This window comes from Oreochromis aureus, linkage group 16 (assembly GCF_013358895.1).
Source record: "Oreochromis aureus strain Israel breed Guangdong linkage group 16, ZZ_aureus, whole genome shotgun sequence".
In the NCBI taxonomy this organism is placed as follows: domain Eukaryota; kingdom Metazoa; phylum Chordata; class Actinopteri; order Cichliformes; family Cichlidae; genus Oreochromis; species Oreochromis aureus.
Window position 1 is genome coordinate 16,145,799 of NC_052957.1, and position 26,871 is coordinate 16,172,669.

The 26,871-nt window shown below is 39.8% G+C and overlaps 1 protein-coding gene across 2 annotated transcripts in view; it reads left to right on the plus strand.

Moving 5' to 3' along the window:
* The window catches only part of ubr3 (ubiquitin protein ligase E3 component n-recognin 3), a 39,467-nt gene that overhangs the window by 5,904 nt on the left and 6,692 nt on the right, over window positions 1-26,871 (plus strand). Inside the window, exons 9-33 of one of the 2 annotated variants that reach the window (XM_039600141.1) lie at window positions 88-267; window positions 1,613-1,746; window positions 1,867-1,953; window positions 2,036-2,101; window positions 2,195-2,284; window positions 2,819-2,947; window positions 3,093-3,145; window positions 3,238-3,371; window positions 4,705-4,790; window positions 4,900-5,041; window positions 6,192-6,288; window positions 7,177-7,318; window positions 7,636-7,740; window positions 7,863-8,033; window positions 8,633-8,665; window positions 9,447-9,892; window positions 11,119-11,207; window positions 15,193-15,342; window positions 15,915-16,048; window positions 16,485-16,595; window positions 16,906-17,106; window positions 17,486-17,622; window positions 20,555-20,640; window positions 24,118-24,223; window positions 25,890-25,990. In XM_039600141.1, coding sequence (XP_039456075.1) covers window positions 88-267; window positions 1,613-1,746; window positions 1,867-1,953; window positions 2,036-2,101; window positions 2,195-2,284; window positions 2,819-2,947; window positions 3,093-3,145; window positions 3,238-3,371; window positions 4,705-4,790; window positions 4,900-5,041; window positions 6,192-6,288; window positions 7,177-7,318; window positions 7,636-7,740; window positions 7,863-8,033; window positions 8,633-8,665; window positions 9,447-9,892; window positions 11,119-11,207; window positions 15,193-15,342; window positions 15,915-16,048; window positions 16,485-16,595; window positions 16,906-17,106; window positions 17,486-17,622; window positions 20,555-20,640; window positions 24,118-24,223; window positions 25,890-25,990 — 3,210 coding nt within the window. The remainder of the gene's footprint in view (window positions 1-87; window positions 268-1,612; window positions 1,747-1,866; window positions 1,954-2,035; window positions 2,102-2,194; window positions 2,285-2,818; window positions 2,948-3,092; window positions 3,146-3,237; window positions 3,372-4,704; window positions 4,791-4,899; window positions 5,042-6,191; window positions 6,289-7,176; window positions 7,319-7,635; window positions 7,741-7,862; window positions 8,034-8,632; window positions 8,666-9,446; window positions 9,893-11,118; window positions 11,208-15,192; window positions 15,343-15,914; window positions 16,049-16,484; window positions 16,596-16,905; window positions 17,107-17,485; window positions 17,623-20,554; window positions 20,641-24,117; window positions 24,224-25,889; window positions 25,991-26,871) is intronic. The other variant, XM_039600142.1, reaches the window with a different exon arrangement.

A 26,871-nucleotide genomic window follows, 5' to 3' on the forward strand; every position in this document is an offset into this window, starting at 1 on the left:
ATGTCTTTCTTTATGTTTATTTTCTTGTAGATTCCTAAATACAATTTGATCCCAATTGTCAGTATTTCCTGTCTCGCTGTCTTTTAGATGAAGAGAACAATCGGCATGTTGTGGTGAACTGCAGTGAAGCACTGTTGAAGAACAACACCTACTGGCCCCTAGTTAGTGATTTCATTAACATCCTCTCACACCAAAGTGTAGCGAAAAAGTTCCTGGAAGACCACTCATTGTTGATGCTGTGGATGAGCTTTGTGTCGTTTTTCCAAGGTAAGTCCTATTACTTTCCTTCGTATGAGCAACGGTAATCATTTACGCATGCATTTTCACACTGAGAGCAGCAGGATTTATTGTGCATACTTGAGGACAAGTTAAACAATTCAAACCAAGGTCTAAACTGTTGGTGGAAACAGCTGGTTCTGAGTAAGCAAGGCCTTTATATTGCGCAAAAGACAAATTAATGTTAGACAGTAGTCAGTGGTTTTGGAGATTGCTTTTTGGAAAATCTTTACATGCAAGCTTCCAAAACTTCCTCAAATGTGATTAGTCAATAAAAGTTGGACAGCAATCAGTGCTAAAAAATATATTCTCTTGCCTACAGAGTCTGTTTATTTATATGCAGATATCTGGTTATACAGAATGAATGACAGCATATAGATTAAATTACACCACAACTAGAAAATGACCACTGACCAATCAGCAGCAGATGTAGAGTGAGTTCAATGAGAAGCTGTTTAAGCATTCAGTAGTTTTAAAAAACCTCTAAATGTACTTTTATGTTTGAGCTTTCAGTACATTTAAGGGTGTATATGTTGACACTTTAAGATCATTGGATTGGGTTGAGGCTTGTATTAATTAATTCTTGATTAAAAAAAAAAAAGATTTAAATTTTCCCTACCCTCTTTTGTTAAATTAATACTATGTTCGCCCAATGAAATGTACTCAAACAAATGCACATACACCACAAAAAGTGAGTTTGTTATTATAGTCAGTGTGCGGCTAGTGGGTATTTTCATCTGTGACTCAGAAAGTTAATTTCAGACAATGCTTGTCTCCCATCTATTGTTGGTATGGTGGGTTCAGAGATATCAAACCACATGGATATCAGTGTAATACCTCTAGTTTTTGTTATTCAGTCACAGTCAGGTCAAACACAACGCTTGATTTAAAAGTGTGTTCCTGCAGAATTATTTAAACTTCTGGGCTTATTCAGAAGGAGATTTGTTGCCTTCCTTTTAAACAGTTCAACCAAAAAGCAGAGTTGTGCTGCGATAGATTCTTTATCACTGGATTTGAATTGTGGTGGTGCTGCTGGCTTGTTACTGCACTCTACCACAATCCTAAAAATAACGCTCACCCTTGTATAGTGGGCCTGAGTATCCTCTTGCTGACGCTATGAGGACAGTGTCACTATTACCCTGTATCCATGCAAGCCGCAAACTGACACATTCAATAGAGAGTTTTGTAATTCACATACTTGTTGACATTTTAGTATGTTACATAAAAATATTGGGGGGAATGTTGAATTTTAAAAAAGCAGACTTGTATTTTAAACTTTTTATGAGCATTGAGAAGTTGTGCATAACAGCTCATAACCATTCTGCTCCTGTCATAGGTATGAATCTTAATAAGCGGGAGTTGAATGAACATGTGGAATTTGAGTCTCAGACGTACTATGCAGCATTCGCAGCAGAGCTTGAGGCCTGTGCACAACCAATGTGGGGTCTCTTGACACACTGCAAAGTCAAAGTAAGTCTCACTCATAGGGGGAAGGATTAATTGAACATGCGTTATAAGCACCCCAAGCTGTATGCACTTACTACATAATACTATATCAAATTTTTAACATCTGATTTTATCTGTTACCAGGAAACACAGGAATACACTAAAACTGTGGTTCGATACTGTCTGGAGACCTTGCAGATCTGGTTTGATGCCATTGGCTTCATAGATGAGGTATATTAATGGCAAACTGCCGTATTTACGAGTAATCTTTTCCCTCCCCTGTTTCACATAAATTTCTGTATATCTGTCATAGCCTGCTCCGAATCAAGTGACATTTCACCTGCCACTCCACCGCTACTACGCCATGTTCCTCAGTAAGGTATGCCACCTCATCTTTTAGTGCACAGTCTATTCTCTTTAGTGTCTCTGTGTATGTGTTTTTAAAGTTAATTGTTTGGTTCAAAATCCCCAGGCTGTAAAATGCCAAGGACTGGATCTGGACAGCCTCCTTCCTGACCAAGAGATGTTGATGAAGATCATGGTGCATCCACTCCAGATCCAGGTATAACAGTTGAAGACCACAGATTTGGTTTTACCTGCATGTCTAATGCACATCGTTATCCATGTGCTTATTGGTAAATGGTAAATGGCCTGTATTTATATAGCGCTTTACTAGTCCCTAAGGACCCCAAAGTGCTTTACACATCCAGTCATCCACCCATTCACACACACATTCACACACTGGTGATGGCAAGCTACGTTGTAGCCACAGCCACCCTGGGGCGCACTGACAGAGGCGAGGCTGCCGGACACTGGCGCCACCGGGCCCTCTGACCACCACCAGTAGGCAACGGGTGAAGTGTCTTGCCCAAGGACACAACAACCGAGACTGTCCAAGCCGGGGCTCGAACCGGCAACCTTCCGATTACAAGGCGAACTCCCAACTCTGGGGAGTTGGGAGTAATAATTGTAACAAGTATTTGCAGACTACATGGCTTCAGATTAGGAGAAGGTTAAGCGATTCCAGCCTACCACGTCTAACACTGGTCTGCAGAGACTCTTCACTCAATTAACACTTTGTTCTATGTGACTGTAGGCGTGCCTGTCAGAAATCCACAGCAACATGTGGGTGAGGAATGGACTGCAGATTAAGGGACAGGCTATGACTTATGTGCAGTCACACTTCTGCAACTCCATGATTGATCCTGACATCTATCTGCTGCAGGTGAGGACTCCTGCTTCACAGACAATGCCTGCTATGTGTGTGTGTGTGTGTGTGTGTGTGTGTGTGTGTATATAATATATATGTATAATTCTTTTGTCATTTCTATTTAGTTTTTAAGTCTGCTTTCTCTCTTTTATTATTAAAGGTTTGTGCATCAAGACTAGACCCTGACTACTTTATCTCAAGTGTTTTTGAGAGGTAAGCTCTATTTCTGATAATATTATGCTACATAAAACATTTTACATTTGCAGATGGGTAACATCTGGTTTATAAACTGTCCTCTGATGCAGGTTTAAAGTAGTCGACCTGTTGACCATGGCGTCTCAGCATCAGAATGCCGTGTTGGACTCTGAGCAAGAGAGACCAATGCTAGAAGGAGCACTTACCTTTCTGGTCATACTAACAAGCCTTCGCATTCATTTGGGTGAGTGGTACAGCAGAGGCTGTGCAGCATCTTTATCAGAGTAGCAAACTACCTTACGGTATATAGAGTTGCCCTAGAGCTAATAAATCATTTGCTGAGGCTCTGTGAGGTGTTGATAGTTGGTAGGTCGTGTCGTTGTTGGCACAAGTTCATGTAACCATTGTTTCTCTTTGCTGGTGCAGTTTTCCTGTATTTGGCACACATCCCAGGAGTGTTTTTCTTCGCTGTATTACAATAAGAAGTGACTTTTTCACGTAAAACTCTCCAATGAAGTCCTTTACTTGGCTGAAAACATCATTTGAACTATTTGTTCATGGAGATAACCAAGGACTTTGTAAATTATACTCTGACACAAAAGGGCTACACTGACACTCCTCTCTTTGCATATATTGAAATATAACTGTGATGCAATTTCTCCCTAGGGAGATATTGCTTTCAGATGTTCTGCTGACTTATTCATCCATATTACAGAACACTGCATTACAAAACTGCATTATGTTAAAGAGACAGTGGTCACAGTCTGTTTTTTTAAAAAAACCCTCCTCTGTTCATAATTATCTTGCCAAACCTCAAAACTGAGCTCTTACTGGTGTTTAAAGTGGCAAGCTTGAATTTTTTTTATAGATAAATCATTTTGAATTTATTGAAAGGATAGACCCCTAAGTTGTTCCTAATTATTCATTTATTTAAGACATAAAATTAAATGTCTGTTTCATTACTGTCTCAGAAAGACGTAACCGACCGGTGATTGAGCCTGTGCTTCAGTGATACACTTGTACTGTTCTAAACTTTGTAAGCTCCCAGGAAAAAAAAACAAACATAAATGCTACATTTGCTATAATATAGTGGCTTTAGGTTAAAAAAGTATTTAGCTCCTGAAACACAAATTGTGAGCATATCTTCTCCAGTGGCACGAAATGTAACATGTTTGTCAGTGAGATTACGATTTACTACTGCACTCAATCAGAAAAGCATCTACAAATCGTGACAGCGGTCAGTGGCTCTGGGTTTCAGCCGGTCAGTTAGCATAGCGAGGTACCCGACTCGCTCCTTATCACGTGTCCCGTGGTTTGCTGACTCATGATGTGGGCAGCTAACAGCACTGCCGGATGCCTTTATTAAAACAAAAAGTTTCTTTTGTTTCCCCACTCTGTAACTCTGTGGCCTGTAACCACCTCTGACTTGGTTATTGCCAAGATAGCCAGCACTAAAATTTTTGAGATTACGTAATGTCAGCCATTTCTCCTATTTTGTCAAGTTTCTGTACTGGTGAAAGTCAGATCCCCTCACTGTCAGTTTGCCTTCACGCTCTTCTTCTCATTTTCACCGACAGGGATGACCGATGATGAGATCCTTCGGGCTGAAATGGTCTCTCAGTTGTGCATGAACGATCGTACGCACAGCGCACTCTTAGACCTTGTATCCTTCAGTCATTAACAAATACGTTCTAAAGAGAAACTATATTCAGTTATCCACAGTATATATGTATTTATATATGTTTTATTTTTCCTTAAGAGAGTTTTCGTAGATTCCTGAAAATCCCAACCCAAAGAGTGGCATTGTACCCGGTAGCTGTAGTTTTGAGGATATGCTCTCTGCTGTAGCCGACTTCAAAGCACCTGTGTTTGAGCCTGGAGGATCCATGCAGCAGGGCATGTACACACCCAAAGGTAGGATATCCTGGTGAAGGAGAAGGCAGGATTTATTAACAGATCATTAAAAAAGTAACAGCTGTTTATAAAAGTGTTGTTAAGGATTTTACAGAAATGTCTGGTATGGTAAAGGCAGACGTTACACAGAATTGCGTCTATGTTGTTGATGCTATTATAGAAGTAGTTTAGTTAAAATATGAAACCTAAGAATCTATTAGACGTTTTTCCACCAGCAGCTAAACAAAATTTTCATCAACAATTGTAGTCACAGTGGGACGGAAATAAACAACATTGCAAATGACTTGTGTTTAGTTCTGGTGTGGTGTTTGGCTTGTTTGTGGGTTTTAACAATTCTGGGTTCATGTCCTCACTGAAGGCTTTCTGCTTGGTGATAGCATCATCATCTGAGCAGCATGAAGATATGTCTGCTGCCCTCCACTGGCCAACAGTAACATTAGCTTTAAGAATGCATGTTATATTTTAATATATTTTGGGGGGCTTTTTTAGTCTTTATTTGATAGGATAGCTAAGAGAACACAGGAAAGCTGTGAGAAAGACCAGGGGGAAGAGACACAGGCGTCAGGACAGAGTCAAATCTGGGCCTGTGCTTTACTTGCAGCAAATGGGTTCCCTGCTCAACCCAGTGAGCTAAATCAGCACCCAAAAAGTGACTGAGCTGGTCACTGAGCTTTGAATAGAAAATATGATATGATATCACCAAATGTTGTCTTATTTTGGTTTTATGGCCTAGAACTTACAGCAAATAGTTTTTCAAACCAACAGCAGTCACTTAAATCACAAAGCTGATATCTGATTTCTAGGGAGTTTACTTTGTTCTCCAGCAAGAAGCACATGAGGTAATATACACACATTACAGTTGGTGCATTCTTGTGAAATAACTAATTGTCTTATCCAGTTCACGGAAAGAATAAATGTTGCCACTTTAAAACTAACATATGTTAAATCTATTCTATTGCTTTTTAGACCGCTTCCTGTTATAGTTAAGAATGGGGCTCAATCTCTTGCACTAGATCTATGTCCTCAGGGCACCACTTGGGGGCAGACTTACACCACTTATGATGGTGAAAGGTGAAAAACAGGGAAAAAGTGAAACAGTGTCACTTTGTACCAGAGATTGCAAAGCATTTCTCTTCCTTCTTTTCACTAGCCGAAGTGTGGGAGAAAGAGTTTGACCCCATCATGGTCGTTCTCAGAACAGTCTATCGCCGTGATGTCCAGTCCGCAATGGACAGATACGCAGCATTGTAAGTTAAGCTTTGATTTCCCCCAAACATTTCTGTTTTCTGTCACCTTCTAAACTCTGTATAAATGTTTCCTTTGCTCGGCAGTAGTTTTGTTGGCGTTTTCATGTTCAGTCATGACAAAAATCAGGTCGTCTCTCTTTCTGCTGGTGAAGGGACATGATTAGAAAGGTCAGCTCTGCCAGGTGTTGAAGTGATTCCAATTAGATCGGTGTCGAGAGAACTCAATATTTCAGGCTAAATTGTAATGCAGTTGTGGAAGTCTTTCTTTTTTTGATTGTCCTGCAGACGTCTCCAAAGATAAACATGTCAGCGGAGGTGAAGGAGATACTTTGGGGGTTAATTTTCTTTCCGGCTTCTGAAAATACTCATTAAACTGAAAGTGGCTCTCTCTGTTTCTGTGTTTGAAATGGCAATTGGTAAGAGCCTTTGTAATTCATGGATGGATCACTCATCCACCTCTTTCACGTACATGCTTTCAGTTTTCTCTTTAGTTTTTCTGTCCAGTACAGATGAAACTAGAGCATATTTCTCTCTGACATATTGAAGCTGCCTGTGCCACCTTCAGAGTCTGATACCAGCCTCATGTTGCTCATTCACAGTTTGAATATGATGGATTACATGTCAGGCTCGCCCTGGCTCGTGTGATAATAATCCCATCATCACTAATAGAGTGCTGCCCCTCAGCTCTTCTGTTGTGTAGACTGAAATCTTTTGTGATTTATTCTGAACAGCGTTTGGTGTCACTTCCCCAAACTCTTATTTCTCTCGACCTAACTCTGGCTTCTCTCATTATTACTTGGTATGTAATGAGTATGAAAATTGATTATTGCTAATAATTGCTTTTCTGATTTGTTTTCTCTCCTCCTCTTTGATGATGATGTCCACTAGTTTGAAACAGTTTGGCATTCACACCGGCAACCCCTGGCCACCATACAAGGAGAGGACTCCTCTGCACCCATGTTACAAAGGTCTAATAAGGCTGTTGCACTGCAAGACGCTGCACATTGTGATATTCACTCTACTTTATAAGGTGAGTCTTTCACCCACTACCAGTGCCATATAAAACAGCCATATCCATCATCTCTCTTTGCAGTTTGTAGTATGACTTGGTTTGCAACTGGTGCTGGAAATTGGCACATCACCAAATAAACATCTTCATAGTATCAATCAGGCAAGATGTATTTAAGAATACAAATTCACTGACAGATGGTCAGATCAAGGGCTTGGTATCAGTAATGAGAGGCTGATGTATGGATGCATAATAACTTAAAAAAAGCAAACACTTTGACAGCTAAACCTTATGTTATTTGTTCTCTGGGGTAAGCTAATGGTTTGATCATGTTCTAGATCTGGATGGATCATCAGAACATGTCTGAACACGTGCTGTGCATGGTGCTGTACCTGATTGAACTGGGTTTGGACAACCAGATTCAAGACAACAAGGAAGATGAGGTAAGATATTTTGCTTGGTTTAACTTGTAACCACTTTCCTCACTGTCTAGACCCCTAGTGCCAACCCATGTCTCACTGAGTCATCGTCTTCTTCCTCTTTGTTTTTTGTTGTTGTTGTTTAGGAGCCTTGCATTGAGGAGCACTGTCACGACAGCTGGTTCCCAGGCACCAATCTCCTCTCCAATCTGCACCATGTCATCAACTTTGTCAGGGTGCGGGTTCCTGAGACCGCTCCAGAGGTAAAGAGAGAGGCACCTCCCAGCACCAGCACCGAAGCTTCTTCTTATGGCCAGGTAAAAGGAAACTCGGTGACAGGCCGTGCTTGTTTAAATTAACTTTAAATTAATTCAAGTTACATTCCTATCTCCACCCTCTGTGCTAAGCTAACTGCCAGCTTGCATCATATCTGTGGAAAAGGAATGAGAAAGCAAGGGTTTTTGCTAAAAACATTACTGCTTTAAAATGTGTTTAATAAGTAAATAAAATTACCCATCAGATGCTGTATCAAATATATCTTACCTCACCACTAGGGGTGATCCTACATGGAACTAAATGCTCTTAATAAAGAGTTTGTTGTTAAGATAAAATCAAAAAAGTAGCTGAGAGTCACTTAAAGAAGGTCTTTCTCTTGTTGATGGGGGTTTGGATGGTCTGGATAGTTTTTGGCTTGTTGCCACTATAGAGATTTATTCTCTAAAAACTTTGTCTTCCTAAATAGGAATCACAGCAGATTTTGACTGATTGTAGGCCTTAGTGATCTATTTGTCTGGAAGTGAGGGTGTAACTCTTCATTTAGCTCTGTCCTGTCAAACATGTGGTTTATTTATCATCTTGCATTACTGGTTGCTTCATGCACCACTTTCATATCATCGTTACTTTACTCGTTCCACAGAATTCCAGGCGTCTTTCAGGAAATTGGAGAGAGGTAGCTGTTTGTACTCATTTCTATGAAAAGACTAATGCTCGAATGAAACAATCAGCTGCATTAGCCTTTGTTTTATCTCTACTTTGAAAGACTTCCCTTGTATGTGTTTCTTTGATGCATTTCAAAGGAGGTCTGTCTTGTTGTGTTATGGTGTGTGTATGTGTGTGTAATGCTATGCTTCAGCAGTTCCCCTCCCTCTTGACTGCTGAAACTAATTACGTGTGTAATGCAGGTTTGGGGTAAACGCTTTTTAACCGCATGTCAGAATGATTGATGTTCCCTTGACTGGGCTGTATGATGTATGTTTATTTAACAGTGCAGCTCAGGTGCTTTTTTTTATGTCAGGTCAGGTCAGGGCAATCCTTCAGATGGCTTGTATTTGAATTTTCGTTAGGAGTCTGGTTGTCCCAGCGCTATCAGCTGCAGTGTTCATAAAATGTCAGCTGAAATAATGAACATTTTATTTGACTTTTACGTGCATCGTCCCCGTCTGAATATGGTAATGACACCCACCTACAATCCATCAAAGTCGACCAGACTATTAGTTATATAATATTTGGAAATGGTCTAGGTGCTCCCTAAAAGATGGTGAAATTTGAAGAGCTATGTCATGTTTCTCTTTATTGTGAGCTTCACGTGTGATATGTAATATTTATTTATGTGTGTTCTTCTAGAGTCCTGTAGTTTAATTGATAAATAATGGATTATGGTTCTTGATCTAATGGTGTCTCACTATATTGGCCAAATATTGTTTGTCTGTTTGTCTTCAATGCTTTCTTAGAACCTTCGCGAAGCTCAGGTGTTCAGTCTCGTGGCAGAACGTAGGAGGAAGTTCCAGGAGATAATCAACCGCAGCACCACCGAAGCCACGCAGGCTGTCAGGCCCAAGAGCTCCTCGACACGCTGGGTTCCGCCAGGCACGCCCCCGCAGCTGGTCACAGAGATTCTGGAGATCCGTGAAAGCATGCTCTCCCTCCTCATCAAGCTCCACCAGAAGATGTCATCTAAGCAGAACTCTCTTTCGCCATCTTGGCTAGAGGACGTCAAGTCGAACCGCCTCGCTCACGGAGACGGCATAACAGCCATTGAACGTATCCTCACCAAGGCAGCCACGCGCAGCTGCCAAATCAAGCGTAGCATCCAGGACATTTGTGGAAAGGTGTGTCCACCAGTACCACCAAAGAAGAACAGTCCCACTGACAAGAAAGCCATGGACAAAGAAGAAAGGTAATTATAACTCACAGATTTTTAATCTCCACACCTCCATGCTACATCATTAACTTTATTCTTTATTTCTGTTTATTGGTATATTGTTATGTTTTTATGATATTGCATTCAATAAATGATCTTGATCCAAGCTTTTGAAGTCATAGTATTGTTATAATTTATAAGACGTGTGTGCAAATAAAGAGATCTTTAATATTATCTGGACTAGAGTACCAGATGAGCAAAATGCAGATACGCTTTAATGTGTGCTTTAATGTAATGATTTCATATGTTCTTATTCGATATAAATCCACATAAATAGTGGGTCTATTGCTGCTGACTGTGTACATCTTGTACTTGAATGGAAGTGCACTCCATTGACTGTGTGAAAAGTTAAAATGTGCAGGATTTGCCTTTTCACCACACATTCGCCCACTAGTCCTCTCCTTCCTCTACTTTAATGATGATGGAACGGCTTATAGCGATTTGATAACAGTCTGCTTCTGGGGTTGGTTGGCTTCACCCCACAGCTAAAATTAAAGTTACAGCCTCTTCTGTTCCCATGAACTAGATCAGTTTCCGTCACAAAGCAATATAGGCGGCGGCAGTGAGAACTAAGAAGGCCATTCTTCAGTCTGGTTGTTGGTACCCTTAAGCCATCAGTGAAACTATTGAGCTGTGACACTGCTGTCAGCATTTGTTTATGTCCTCTTATTAGGGACTTAATTTACAGTCAGCTTTCGCCTTTGTATGCACTGGTGAGAACTAAACCCACCAGATTAGCTTAATAATCAGCCTTTCCAAATTTTAAAACGCAGCCTTGTTGAAATCAGACACATCCTGTGTGTGTGAAAATAGCCCCTGTTGCATCCACATGCTATGGGTGATCAAGCAAGCTCTGCACAACAGGCATACTTTTTCCCAGAATACTGAGGGATCACTTATTCGAAGGGGAAAGCTAATAATAAATCCTCTTAAAAGAAAAAAAAATCACCATATTATGCAACACTTTCCATCAGTTTAAGAAATTGGTGTTTCTGTAAATGAGGGACAATCATTTATCACAGGACTGATTGTATCTCCCTCAAAACAATCTGATTGGGGGAATTAAAGCAAATTCTTTCAGTAGTTGATTAGATTATATGAAAATACAGACGCATGACATTTATTTGGTTATGATCTCAGTGAGCTATTGAACAAACTACTTCATATCTACCAAAAATTTCACCTGTTTTTCTTTCTTTCAGGCGTCAGAGGGCTAGAGAGAGACAGCAGAAACTGCTTGCTGAATTTGCCTCCAGGCAGAAGAGTTTCATGGAAACAGCCATGGATGTCGGTAAGAAAAGTCTGACTGATCTTCTTTTTTGCCAGCTTGTTATGTATATTTTAGAGTTTCTGAGCTTAAAAATCTTAAATATGATATGTAGCTAAAGTCTGTTTGCAGAAAAGCAGCAGCAGTAGCACCGGCTTTATGATCATTGCTTGCAGGCGTTTGACAGTTATGAAATAAAAAAAATGCAAAAGAACTATGCAAACATGTGCAATATCATGTCACACTATCACAGTCATATATTTCTCACCACGTGGCGGCATAACCCAATCACAGCTGTTCCCTGCAGCTTGAAGTTTTATGAGTTAGTCTGGACAAGTAACACAACGTTAAAAGGCAGATATACAATGAATTCAAATTTGTGGTACTGCAGAAATTTAAGAGCTTGCCCCTCAAAGTTGATCATCAGGCATTGCTTGGAAATACTTCAGATTTAAGGCAAGTGACATTATTCAAGGAGAAATTATATGCAAAGGGTGATGTGTTTCTGCATCGCAAAGTAGCACAATTACTTAGTCACCTAAAAACACACCACTAACTACAGTGTAAATAATACTGTACTATTAATTGGTCCTAAATTAATAATCAATACAGAATTTATGAATTAGATATTAAGGATCTAAGTGAGTCAATCTAGAATTAAAAGCAGTAAAGACAGAATAAATCCATAGATAAACTGTAGCAAGTTTTCCACGGCGCTTGGATCAACCTTCATCTCAAAGTACTTAAACTGTGAAAAATGTTAAGTATTGATTAGTATTGTCTGCTGTACTTTGTCAGAAGTTATTAGTAAAAAGGGAAATGACTCATTGCATTTATTTTTTTTTAAACGTCCTTATTTTACCCTCAGTGTCTCATATTTTTGTGCAGTACTGCAGGAGGGAAAGACCTTTTAAAAATCATAAAACACATATTACCACTTTCTGTTTCAAGGACATTTTGCCACTGTAGCCCTTGAAGCACTGTTAGCTAAAATAAACTCATCATTGCTGTATGTTTTTCACTGGGGCAAGGTGACAGTGGGCCGAGTCCGTGCGTACGGTCTCTGCAGGCCTTTCAGGAGAAATTGCGAGTAGGGTGATCCTGTGGGAGTGTGGGTGTCTGCTGGCTGTGAGGGCACATAAGATCAAAGCACTAATGGTAGACTGGACTCCCAGGGCCCCCCTCTGACACAGCATGGTTAGCAAATGAATAATGGCCGGTGTGTTCAGAAGGACTGTTCTGATGTCTTTCTAAGCACTCACTGCCGAGCCAGAACACCAGCTGCAGTCTCAGTGCTGGATTTTCACAACATAACATGAGTATTTCCATTATGTCGATGACGATATCGGGACAAAGAAAAATTATTATTATTATTATTATGATTATTGTTTATTCAGTCTCCTCCTTACTCTGTTAAACAGACCCGTCTGTGAAATGCTGGATCTGTACCAGAAATACTCTGGATCATTCAGAGTCAACTTGGTGCTGTTTTTTGGAAAAAGATCTTGCAGCTGAAATTTTAAATGTTACGTTTTAATTCACCACACATCAGATTCCTGTTTCCTTTTCTGTATTGCTGGAAGCAGAAATATCAAAGATGGCATCTTTAATTAAGCCAAATGGATGCAATTCTATGTAATCTTATTAAGATGGTTTGTTAACTAGGATCTTTTTAGTAATATGTTGCAGTAGGAGGGCAGCACAGTGATGGGACGGTTAGCACCATTGCCTCACAGCAAGAAGGTCATGGGGTTTTAAGTGTCTGGTTCTCTCCATGTTGTCCTGCTTCCTCTCCCAGTCATACATACCTGGCTTGATGTTAATTGGAGGATATGATGGCCATAGTTGTGAATCTGAGTGCGAATGGTTGCCTGTCCCTCTGAGTTGGCCCGGTGATAGACTGGTGACCTATCCGAGGTGTACCCTGCCTCTCGCCCTATGCCAGCTGGGGTAGACTCCTGCCCCCCTCCCGCAACCCTAAACTGGATAAGGAGAGGAAATGGATGGATGGATGGATGGATGGATGGATGGATGGATGGATGGATGGATGGATGTTGCAGTGGTTTAGCTGTCATGGTTTTTGATTTGGGGTCCATTTTATAGTTTTAGTCTAACCTTTTCTAAGACCAACCTTAACATGCAATATTTTCAGGAGGGTGCCACAAATTCATGCTCTTGCTGGTGTGCTAGCCGTCTTGCTTTTTGTGTGTGTCTGTGTGTACACACGCACGTACGTTTATGGCTCTATGTACTCAGATGGCCTGAGGGTACAACTGTAGCACTGACATCTAATGCAAACAGCTTTCATTTCCTCAGGAACACGGTGACCTCTCCTGTGAACATGTTTTCCCAAAAAGCAATAAATCAATTTGTAACACAGCTCGACATTTCCGCGATGTTTACTGCTCAAATTGAACACAGTTTTTAACATTTAAAATGAATTTCACATCAGTAAATAATTTCTAGCGCTGTGCCAGACTGACATGTGAGGAGTAGTTGAAAACAAATCCCATTTTAGTTCCCAGTATTTTTAAAACTCCACTGTGTATGCAGGGAGAGTACTGGGGGACATGCTTTTATTGAAATCAGTACAGATGTTTCCATTACAAGTAATATCAGAATGAGAGTGATATCATGCGTTTCGCTTTTTGCTTTCCTTCCAGCACTCACAAGCTAGCATGCTATCCCAGTGTCATCTGATAATACTCCAGAAAGCTTCTTTTGATGTCAGGCTTTTCCTGTTTTTGAGTGTCAAATAAATGTTCAATGAGACTGAGGTGGGAGATTGTGAAGGATAGTCTGTAATAGTCAGCAGCACTTCTCGGTCTTCTTTGCTTTTCAAGTAGTTTTTGTGAAGCCTTTATGTGTTTGGGCTCATTATCCTGCTGTAGTATGAATCCTTTTCCACAGAGATGAAAACCATAAGGTATGTCAGGTCTCTTAAAAAATCAAGAGGTACTTCTACTTTGGAGGGTGTAGTCAATTTGTCCAGGCCACTCCAAGCGTTTGGCCTTGTTTTCCCTTACAAAATGAGGTTCAGAGGCACTACTAGATAGTGGTACTACTTTATCTTGTGAAGATTTTTTTGCTCTGATAAATCACGCTTTGGATCTGTTGAAGGGATACAACCAACTGTCCCTTGACAAAGGCACTGACATGGACAAACATGTCTTCTTTTTTAAATTATTTAAAACCAGCATACTTTTTTTCGTTTATGTTTTTTTTACTGTGATAGTTTATTGGGATAGGAATAAAGTTTTTACACTTCAGCCATAAAAGGTTGATGGAGTATTGTTGTCATTCCGCTCGACAAGTGGACGGCGTGGACACCTAAGTTTGTGTATGTGATAACTCGAGAATGAGGCAACATAGTTCAAATCTCAGTGAGCTCGGCCTCAAGGTCAGAGTAAGTTTTCTGAAAATCTTGTGAATACGGTAACTTGAGAACAAGATGACGTAGGATTTTGAAATCAATACCATAGGTATATCTACTGGGAGGCTGAGGGGTAGCACTGGTGGTTGCCAGTATTTTTAAATGTGGTTCGATTTTTTTTTTTTTTTTTTGGAGCCCAGTGTACAAATTTTATCACCCTGTTTCCTTTCTGAGCTCTTGTTGTTTTACATTCCAGTACTAGGAAGTGAAATTTTTTACTCTTTACTGGAAGAGTAATGTTGCTTAATAGAGTTTTTTTTTCTACCTGAGTGGCTTGCAGTGACCTCGCTTTATTAAACTATTAAACTATTAAACTGTTGATTTGATTTCTGGTCTATGCAAAGAGAAACCTTTCAGGCATCATTACCTCCAAGTGCTTTTGATGTTATGTTGTTTTGTTTTGTTTTTTTTGTATTCTGAATGTTCCCAGAATTCCTTTTTCCAGCTTTTAGTCATTGTTTGTTTCAATTTGTGTATTTGTATTTTTTTTAATCAATATACTTTTTTTTTTCAACACTGTTACGTTAAATTTTGCATGAAATGTTTGTAACCAATTTTTTGTCTTTATTGTGGCAGAATCCCCTGACATAGAAGCAGCCATGGACTTAGGAGCATCTGAAGTGATGGAGTCCGAGATCCTTTATGACTGCGTCATCTGTGGCCAGAGTGGACCTTCCACTGAGGACCGACCCACTGGCCTAGTAGTTCTCCTCCAAGCCTCTTCAGGTAATTCATTTGCCAGCAATTTCATCTTCCAACATGAAAAGCTCAAATTAATGGAAAGCACTTGTTCACCTTTTTATCTCTACACTGCAAGTTTAAAAAGCAGTCTCTGCTGACTATCTGACCTTTAAAAACTAAATCACTTGGCACCTTTGATCTGCCATAACTGGTGTGTTTATCATTTAGGTGAAAGTGAGGAAGGAAGACTTATCCCAGTAAAACCATGTTAGATGATAACATTTGTCATGTTGTAAATGGTTTAGAAGCTCCTGACCTTGAAACTACATCAAACTTTAAGTTGAAAAAAGAAATCTGTATTTCCGCTTAATTTTAATATATTTTCAGAAATCTAACTCTTAAATGTAAAAGTCTAAATAATAATTTATTGGTTTGAAAAATAATTGACAAATTATTGTGTATAATCCCAGTTAGCAGCCTGGATATTGTCTGCCCACTGCCACAGAGTGCAACTTTTCTCACTGGAACATCCCATCCTACATGCCATGTCTTGTTCATGAAATGTTCATCATATTAACTTAAAATCATTGTGGCTGACAGTTGTTTCTTTGTTGTAGTGCTCGGGCATCGCTGCAAAAGCACGGAGCCTAAAAATCTGCCGACGAGCGACGAGGAGCACGTTTACCCAGCAGACACGTGCGGCGCGGCTAATGATGTCAGGCTCACACTCATGCAACGGTTCTTCAAAGATGTACGTGATTCACAGAAAATACTGATGCCTATAAACAGAAGATTAAAAAGTCCCAGATCACTATTGTGGATATGGATTTGTCTTTGTAAAATAGCCTCTTACTGAGATCTATTTTAAATATATGTCACTAAAGTGAGAATCTACACCTGTTCTTAGGTGTTGAAGCTGTAAGCTTAAATTTGTCTAAAATGCCTCTGTGACATTATGTGTATTATTCTCTAAACAGTGATCACTCTGACTACTGAATATAATAAATCCAAAGCTGACTAATTGCTTTATAAAACTAAGTAACGCAAACTTAATTACATTTGTTTTATTCAGTTTGTTAGAGATTTATTTCTCAGCACCTTAAAATAAAATGTTCCTGAAAGACAGGAGCCTGAAGATGTATTTGCATACTCTAATGGATGTTTTTTTTCTCTTATGAATTCTGCAGAGTTCTTGTCTGCAGTCAGTGTCAATAGGTTGGGATGGTGGCGTCTATGTCCAGACCTGTGGACACACTTTGCATATAGATTGCCATAAGTCCTACATGGAGTCTCTGAGGGTGAGGATAAGCCTGACCTCATGGAATAATTGTTTGCTTTATTGCTTTACTGGATAACTATGTCAGTTGATTAATCATTCAGACCATTACTCATGTTTAAATATCAAGAGTCTCTGTTTCCTATTTGTCTTATTTTTTTATTTTTTTATTTTTTTGAACCATGTATAATTAGAAATTAAAAATATATGATGATGTTTGGTGCTAGAGCCTTATATGTTTAGACCTTTCAGCTGAAAATGCTCTTAACTTTTGAGTTTAGATTGCATACTGTAGGTCACATTTGATGTTTTGTGTTTTTTCCCACTCCCAGAATGACCAGGTCCTCCAGGGTTTCTCCGTTGACAAGGGTGAGTTTACATGCCCGCTGTGTCGACAGTTTGCCAATAGTGTCCTCCCCTGTCGCCCTGGGAGGGGCACAGAAGCCGGTACCTGGCACACACCCACAAACAAGAAGACCTCTGTGCTCGTAAAAGAGGTGGAAGAACTTCAGGAGAAACCTGGCCTGTTCCCAGTAAGTTTGATGATTAAACCAGACAGCATGTCTTTAAATCTGTACTCTGCATTTGGCCAGTGACCACATTGGCAGTGATATTAATGACTGAAAACAGTACTTTTGATTGTAGCATTGATGGGGATTGAAACAGGGCGGTTCTTTTTCATAGAGACTGTTCTCTCCTTTTTTTGCTTAAGCTAGACTGATGCCATTTTACTCTAAAAATTTGTCAAATGCCAGTGTTTTATAGTCTTTTTCAACTTTCTGTTTGCACGTGACCCGTGCACCAGACATTTTCAGCTGTATGTGGCCCATGATGCAAAATGAGTTTGTAACCACTGCTTTAGGCTAATCAGTACTTTGACTTAACTTTGCTTTTTTTGTTCTTAATCTCCAGACGGAGTCTAATTTGAGTAAAGAGATGGAGTTAGTAATCAAAGACATCAAGAACACCACCCAGAAGAAGTACATGGACTATGGCAGGAACCCTGGCTCCCCTGACAATGATTTCCTCTTCATGTATTCAGTGGCAAGGTAAGAACCAAGTTATAGTGGGATTTAAAATTTAACACTACTTATTTTCCAGGATTTTAACATTAATAACTCCTCTGTGACTGTGCATTGGAAAAACCTCCATTTTTGGAAACATTCAGAGCAAAAATACAGGGAAAGGTCAAATGTGACTAATAAATTCAGAAATTAGGGGAAATAGGGGCTTGGAGCTGTGGAAGGGATAAGATGATAATCTGTTAAACTAGTTGCTTTTTTGTGGAAAATGATACAGCCCACTTTCATTCAGATCAGAAGCATTAGCTTAACTTCTGTTGTTTGTGAACTAGTAGTCTCTGTAACCTGCTTTCCAGCCTTGAAGGATGCTGCAGGGGGTCACGAGAGTATTCAGTTTACAAGTGACTGTGATTGTGTCTTGTTACGTTTTTGTTCTGTGGGACATTAATAAACAGAATTCTTCTGAACCCTTTTGTCTACATCAAACAGACCTTTTACCTTATGGCAGATTGCACTTGAGTGTAAGGAGCTTTGTGAGAACCCTTCAATCGCTGAGCAGTTTTTCCCTATATAGAGGAATACTTGGCACCCTGAATACATTTTTTTTTTTTTTTTTTAAAGGTATATTTGGTGTCCTTCTAGCCTTTATGGATTCTTTTTGATTCACTGCGTTCCTTCATGGAGCTCCTCTTTCTCCACAAACTCACACAGTTTTACACATTTGAACACTCCGCTGACTGTTGGCTGCAGCGCTACAGACACCTTTCTGCTCTTTCTTTTGTCGGTTAATGTCAGATCTTCAACTTGAATAGCAATGATCCTTCATGCAAACAGACAGTAGAATCCTCTCTTTAGTGTGAACAAAGTCTTCTCTAGTTTTTTACTCCTGAAAGCCTGCTGAATAACTGATACTGAAATTCAGTACTGGAGTTTATAAGTTGTACAGCAAAAATTTGGACCGAAAGGCACAGTTACTTTGAGTCGTTTCTCTTTGTGCTTCTCATAGTTGGTCTTAAAAGTGTTTTCCAGACCAGTATAAGCAGCTTTGTCACGATAGTCTGCAGTAAAATAATACTCCCTTCCTACCGATTATGTCTGATTGAGGATACAGTGATTACACACTTTCTGAATCCATCTTTCAGGTGTTTCTTCTCGCCAAGTTATGGAAGCTCGCCAAGTCACAGTCTCTTTTCTGCTTGTCTTGGGATTAACTAGCAGTGTGCAGTATTAATTGCATCAACTGTTAGCCACAAAATATACTGGAATGGCTGAAAAGTTAAAATTACACAGTCCTTTCTCTGGGTTTTTTTGTATGTTCTCAGCAGACTGGTCACAGGTAAGAGAAATGACTGCCCTCCAGTTCACCTTGGGGTCTCTGACTCCACCCCACTCCCATTCCAAAAACTTTGCCCTTTTTGAAGCGTAACCACCGAGGCCTTTTGCCCACCCAATGCTGTGGTTCCCTCAGCCCTCCGCCCTGAACAGAATGATCCCTTGAGTGTGTCTGGGTGCCTGTTGGCTCTCTGAAGTTCAATGAACAGCGCAAATTGCCTGAGGAGTGGAAAATTCCTCTGTCACAGGGGTGCTCTTATCAGCAAAAGCCAGATGGAGCTTCACCGTGGCTGCATTATCTATGTGAAATTGCTTTTTCTCCCAGGAAACCCGAGGATTTGCCCCCCTCCTCATTGGCCCACAGGAAGAAATGGCCAGTGGTAGGCTGAAAACAGACCCAGATCAGTCTTATTTTAGCGATGCCTATCTGTTTTTACCATCTATGTACTTTATACCTATTTTTTTTCAGTGTTTTAGTTCTCTGTATGAAATAGCATGAATTAAAATTCAGAAGGAAAAATGTGTCGATATGCATGAGAAATGCGTATTGGGGATTATGCACGAACTGTAGTCGGAAAGGCTTTTATGCTAATGGTTTAGCTTGTGCAAAATCAGTCTTGGAAAGCTGTCACTTATTTGATATGGAATTGCTGCTGCAAAACAGGCGCATTAAATAGCAAATGGCTTGACTAGGCAGCATCCTTCATCTTCCTAATCAAATTGGTAAAAGAGCCAGGCTATGTAACCAAAAGCTGAATATGTTGATCCTCAGCCATTTATGCCAATACACACACACCCCTTTCCTCACAGACATCCGTGCTCTCTGCTATTGTCCTGTAAGGAAGATGGCTTTTTTTTTTTCTTCTTAAGTGGCAAATGTCTCAGTTTATACATGAATTGGGCAGTATTAACACCAATTAATAAACATGTATTTTGCGTGAAATAAGTTTGCTAGGTCAAAAGTAAAAGATTCTTGAATGGATGATCCATGTAAGCTATGATGCTGTTGATGCTGCTGCTCGAAGAACAGAGCCAGCTGTGTAGACGAGCCTGGAAACCTATTCTATTGTATTGATGCAAAAACTTGTTTAAAACTAAAACATTTGAATTTATGTTTTTATCCTCAAATTTGAGTCGGCACGCTGGACTTCTCCGAGAAGTCAGCAATTAATCAAGCATAACATTCAAGCACTAATGCAAAAATTGTTTTGTCTGTCTCTTCAGGAATACAAGTTAATAACTGTAATTTGGCATCTTAACCAAGAAAATTATCATTTATTTTTTTCAGCTTTTTATTTTTGTAAAAGCAGAAAATTTGAAAATTCATATTAATAATTATATTTTAGTGTTAAAATATTTAGATTTTTGTTTATTATATATGGTTAAAAAGGGTAAAAAAAAAAACTGTGATATGAAAAAATATTTTTAATTGAGTCTTAACACTGAAGAAATCTGCTTCAGCTCTGGTATATGTATACAGTATAGTACCTTTATGTCTGCTGCCAACTTGGTTCAGTCACTGTTTAAAAGGAGATTTTTAATCTTAGACTTTCACCTGAATATATGCAGGAGAGATGTATATGTATGTTTGTGTATGTATCTAATGCTCATGTCTCTGTCACCTCAGGACAAACCTGGAGTTGGAACTTGTGCATCGAGGAGGAAACTTGTGTTCTGGAGGAGCCAGTGCAGCTGCCAAGCGCTCATGTCTCAGTGAGTAGCTTCTCCCTCACTTGCTCCTTTTTTTTGATATTTTAATTAATTTTCGACACATTGTATTGGGTCCTATATTCCATACTACGTGTGACACTTGTGGCTTGATGCTACTGCCTCTTTTAAATGTTAAAAGAATTACAATATAACGAAATTCAAATGAACAATTCTTCTCTTTGCCCCCCCAAAAATATCTTGATTTATTTTAATATTAACTATCTGTGTCTCCTATCAAACATACAGCAAGACGTGTGTTTATAAAAAACAATTTTCTCAGAAAAAAAGGGCCACAACATCAAAAAAGTTCAAAATCAAATCAATTAAAAGGATAGAATGAAGCCAAAATGACATGGGTCACAACAAACAAGTATTTCTGTTAGATCTGAGGCTCCCAAAGTGTTCAAAAATGGTCCCCAGGCCGGTTGAATCTCCTCTAAAGCATGACATGAAAGTTAAAACCACAGTCTAACCAAAAGTTCTCAGTTAAGGGGATTTTTTATTACACACACTTGATAGCAAAACCCCCCCTATCACTGAAAGCAGACTACTCCAGGGTGAACCAAGGCCAATACAACAAACGATAATGGCTGTATTTCAAGGAACAGTATACATTATTTTTTTAAGTAGTTGAATGCTTCATCACGTTTTTATTATCAGATTTAGCCTATATGTCTATGTTAACAGTTCATTTTCCCCAGTAATGATCACATATAGTTTTATTTCTGAAACTGACACAGAAACCATGATACACAAACTACAATATCATATCAAATGCTGTTTAAAGCAGACTAAAAATCAGATTGATGTGCACACATTCACCTTTAACTTAATGGGTTTCAGAAAAGTGTTGTATTAACTGTTTAGGAATGCAGTTATTTTTACAGATTTTTCTTTTTTCTTTTTTTCTTTTAAACCCCCTGTAACGAAAATCAGTTGATGAGCTTAATGTAGTTTTTGGAAAATTGTCTCATATGTCCTGTTTACAGTGTAAGACAAAGTTGGTGCAGGAATAGAATAAAATGTAAATCTTTGGTGGCGCTTCTGAAATGAGTTCTGAGGTTTAAGATCAGTTACAGTGACATGTGTTACTACAGGTGGATGTATCCTATTCTCCATCAGCTGGTATGTAATAAATTGTCTGACTTGCAGTCAAAGCCATTCTTGGATTTGACTTCTGTTGCTGAGAAAAAAACCCCCAACCCAACAACAAAGGGTCGATTAGAAATGGCAGGAAAGGATAGATGGTGTCCCAGGTGAGCAGTTGGTGCAGTCGGGGTAAATGAAGCTGACAAGTGGGTCAAGTGCTGACTTGGTTGATTGTGTCACAGCTGACAAGGGCATATGTCTAGGGCAGGAGGAAAACTGTGATCTTAGCTGAATCTCAAAGGAAAATCAGAACATTGCATTGAATTATCAGTTCTTAGAAGATAAATTAATCTCAGATGTAATCAGTTGTAAAATATAAACGAATAAAGGATGGATTATTGCAATAGGAAGTGTGAATGGTGAGTCTGGAGAGAGTTAAGGTTGTCGCGTAGCCTACACGCCATTCTCCATTTGTTTAATTGTTCTGTCAAAGTTGCGGCTGCTGCAGTGAAATTGCCTGTCATCCCTGAGTGGCTGAAAAGAGATTTCACACCAGAGGTTTGCCATTTTTGAGCTACATTAACCATGTAGCCATGCTGACAGCCAAATTTACTCAGTTGCAGTACATTAGTGCTCATTCTTCTTAGGGAAATGGATTTAAAGGGAAAACAGCCGACGTTGGCTAACTGTGAGAGCCCATGGGGGGTTTCCTAAGCTTGTTTCCCAGTAGGTGTTTGGTCTTTTCAAATGACGAGGATACGATTGACCACAGAAGCAAGCGCTCTTCAATTCCCCTGAGATGAGCTAAATCAAATCTACAAAGTCCAGGCTTGAAAGTGGCATCAGTTCTGGGTTTATTAAACTGCAAACATTTGAATTAATCTTGGGGACTACATGGCTCCTACTGTGCAGCGACATTAAAGGCGAATCGTGCTGACCTCAGTTGTTGGTCTTCTAGTACACGGTGAGTGTCAGCGGCGATATTTGTGTTCTTTGATTGTGTGTGGCTGATGTGATTTTTTTTTTTTTTTTTTTTTTTACATAAAGACCACTGTGCAGTGAGATGTGAGTATACAGCAGTTCCCTCAGTGAAAGTCTGTGCTGACGGTTTTAAAGATCTTTTTCAAAACGTGGTTATGGTTTAATAAATCACATGTCTGACTGGATTTTAGCTGCTTTGGTTTCCGGCTTTAGTTTTAAGGGTTTACCCACTGTCCATCCGTCTGCCCATCTCTTTAACTGCTTATCCATTTCAGCATCCCAGTTCTCTCCGGGTACTCTGGCTTTAAAGCCAAAAGTCAGTACTAATTATCATTCACGGAAAACGGGGGAAATCAAAATGAGGGTGGGAAGTAGGGTTGATCAGATTGAATAAAGGGTTAGCAGTGAGAGACAAGAAGACTAAAAGAGTACAGCAATTAGCTGAAGGAGCACCACAGTTTTAAATACATAAGTATATGGGATTTTAATTTCTGTGATCTAGCATAAGAAACAACAATCATCATTGGAGACATCTCTCCTCCATTTCTTTCCTCTGCCGGGTTAATTCCTGGTAAGAGGTGAGTGGTGGTGAGGGATGAGAGGAAATGGGCTTTAGTGAAGACAAATGGGATTCAATTGAGGGCTGAAAGACTCTTTGCTTCTTTTATGCTGTGCCTGTTTTTTACCTGCGGGGGGCAGTGTTGCTCCAAGTATAGGTGGCACGCACAAAAGTCAAATTTGCAGTGGTGATTATTTGAAGCACTTTGCTGCATTACAGCACGATAATTCATTGTCAGCCAGAATCCAACAAGATTCATGTTGGTCATTAGAAATGTTAAACAGAAAGGTGTTGCATATATGTCTGTACCTCACAGTGAGACTATATAAAACTTGGTGGTTTATTGGAACTAGCATCATTTACATCTGATTCTCTTAGTTTTAATTTTGAGGTTGAGGTTAGATTTAAGAAAGCCCGATTAATTTGTGCCAGTACTGTACTTTGAAACATTCTAACTAAATTCTAAATAGTCGGACAGTTTCCTGCTTTTTGTGTCTCGCCATAAATTTTGGCACTCGAAATGAGTCCAGACAAAGACAATTGAGGCTCTGAGGTGTCCTGCTATTAAAAGCATGCGTATAAACATGCAAAACTGTGTGCACAGGAGGTCTGTCTTCATGTTCCATTAGTTTCACAACGAACAGGTGCAGCCCGACTGAAGAGTTTGCTCAAGGCTATCGAAATAGAGTGAGTCCATCTGGCCTGGCCTGGTTTTATCTGAGCTGAGCATTAGCCTACAGTCAGCCCGAGTCAAGTGCTTTCATCGTTTGATCTACGTTAAACGCTGCCGTGACAATAGACACAGAGATGAACCTCATAATAATGGTGTGTTTTGTCTTTCCCTCTTTCAGATCAGCTGTTTCACGTGTTGGCCATGCACATGCGTCTGTACAGCATCGATTCAGCCTACAACCCCTGGACGAAGTTGACTCAGATTGTACAAATTAAAGAGGCAGAGTGAGTGATGTAAAGCCTTAAGTGCCACTGCTAATAGTAAATCTATAAATCTTTTCATATGTTGCTCATACCTTCTAGGCTTTACTGGTTCTCACACAGCTCTGCCCCCACCCATCGACATAAACATGCAATCAGAGTGCCACTTTGTCCTCTCTCTAAACGCCACCATTTCCTCCTGCCCCCAGCCGCTTTTCCTCCACACAAAGAGGCGCTAAAAACAGAAAAGGGACCATGCTTGGTTTCCATAGATACCAATAATTGGTACATCTAGCAAATTACCGGGCACTCCACAGAGAGCGAAACGACCCTTTCGAATTCACTGTACTGAGAAACAACGCCATCACACCAGCAGCACGCCTCGCCTTTCAGCTCTCCACCTAGCTTTGCACTATTCACGCACGTCTTTCTCTGCCTTGAGCACTACTTTACATTTGAACATGTTAAAAATATGAATTTTCTTGCATGGTGTAAAAATAAATACATTTTTAAAAAGTGCTTTTAAGCATTAAACAATACAGTACAAGTCTTTGCAACCTTTCCTCCCTGTTAGTGTTGTAAGACAGCTTTTACACCTGTTACTGTTTAAGTGCTCGCAGCCATACAGCACTCTCAGTGGACCCATTTGCCGTTTAAAAATACTTTGTTAGGGTTTTGGGAGGAGCAGTGTCATTGACACCCTTAGGCAGTAAACCCGATATAGTCTGGTTAAATAGGGCAGAGAGAGATGTTTCTACATAGATGCAAAACATTTCTCTCACCTTATTATTTATGATAGAAACAAGAGTATTCCAGTAAAATTTGTTCGAAGGGACGGAAAGTTGAAAGCTCTCTTTTCTAAGGCTTTCTTCAAGTGCACAAAGGAATTAACGGGCGAGTGGTTTGGTAATGGAAGGTATTATTCTTTAAGTGCAGTTCCTCTAGTGCAAAACCCTCAAGGCTTTTCAAGGGTAGAGCGGAGATGGGGACCTCACTAAATTGTCAACAGAACAAAAGATATTTAAATGGAGATGTCATGGCACACAAATTGAATATGTAACTAAGGTTGCATTAAAGATACAAGGAACGCCTTTTCAAGCCTTGTATTAATTCAGCACATTTACACAGCAGGACCTTTGTTCTCATACCTTTTAAAGCCCTTTCCACATATTCAAAAAATAGCATTGCTTCCCTTATCTACCTGCTTATATAGATGGCTTTTTGCAAGTCAGACATAGGTGACTTACACAGAGATGTTCCTTATTACTTTATTAAAATATGGCAGGATGTTTACAGGCAGAGAAGGTCTAAAATTTGCATGATATTTCTGCCACAGGTTGGTCTTGAAATATATTTCGCTGTCAAGCTTAGAAACCTCTGTAAGCATACTTCTCCACTTCTAATTGTAAAACCAACAATTTTGACATCAGCTTTATCATTTAAATGAGTCCAGCTGCCCTGTGTATACGGGTAGCTATACACAAATGTCAATCAACAAGAAGTGACAGGTTTTATTAGTATATATGTCTGAAAGATGCATGCAGAACTGCTATAGCTAAGCTGTTTGCATAAACTTGGCATTTCTTTTTAATTTGATGAAGGGATACTTGTGCTTTGTCCAGTATGTGCTTTCCAGGGTTTCCCAGATATTTGACTTGAGGTTAAACTTAAGCTTTTTTTTTTTCCCCAGTTCCTTTGATGAAGAGAGGCCTGAGGTACCCATGCTGTTTCGAGACGTCCCGTCGCTCCTGATTATCTTTGTGCTAACGATGCCCCAGCCTCTGCGTAAAGGTACAGTAACTCTCTCTGCATCATGGCACTACAAGACAGCAGGGGCTTTCTCAGTGGATGCTCCACAAGGGCAGCCCCATTATCAGTCGTAATCCAGGCTGAGGAGAAAATGAGAAGCATTTTGCGTGTCTTATCTGGCCTGCTGTTGCTGCTTTGGCTGTGTGTGTGGGAAATCGGGAAGACGTGACCCTGACGATGGGAGTGCTCTCACCTCCTTTGTGGTGCCCTTCATTTCTGGCTTGTCGGTGCATCTGCCCCATCTTACTTCTAAACTGTGAAGAGCCACCTTGGAGACCTGAGTGGAGGACTGATTAATGGTCGTGTTAGCTTGACTTGTAGCAGGAAACATTAGTGAGTTTTGGAACATGAACAAAGCAGATTTAGCAGAAGGAATAGCTCATAAATGGAAACGGCTGCATTTTAGTTAATTGGATATATGTTAGATATATTTTTGTTTTAAGGATTGCCTTATTAGTCTCAAGATGGTGCCGCTTAGTAGCACATGGCACACCACTGAGAACTGAAGATATATAATGATTATTACAATGTTCTGGAAGATGGAGAATATAAATTTAAATTTTAGCGTGATGAGAGATGCTCATGAATTAACATGCACAAGCGTTTTCAGATGGATTCCTTTATGGGGAATGGAAAGAGTGAGAAATTTTCTGTCTCCGAGAGGTCCTCTGCATGTGATTCCTATAATGGGAAAAGCCCAGTTTTTAAAATCCTATGCATAATTGTGTGTAGTGACACTTGTTACAGTGACCAGGACAGAAGCTGCCAGCAAGCCCTTTTTCTGCAGAAAACAAATTGCACTCTTTGTTGCTCTTTTCAGTCACCAAGTTAAATACCTTTCAGGGTACATTTTCCAGCTGATA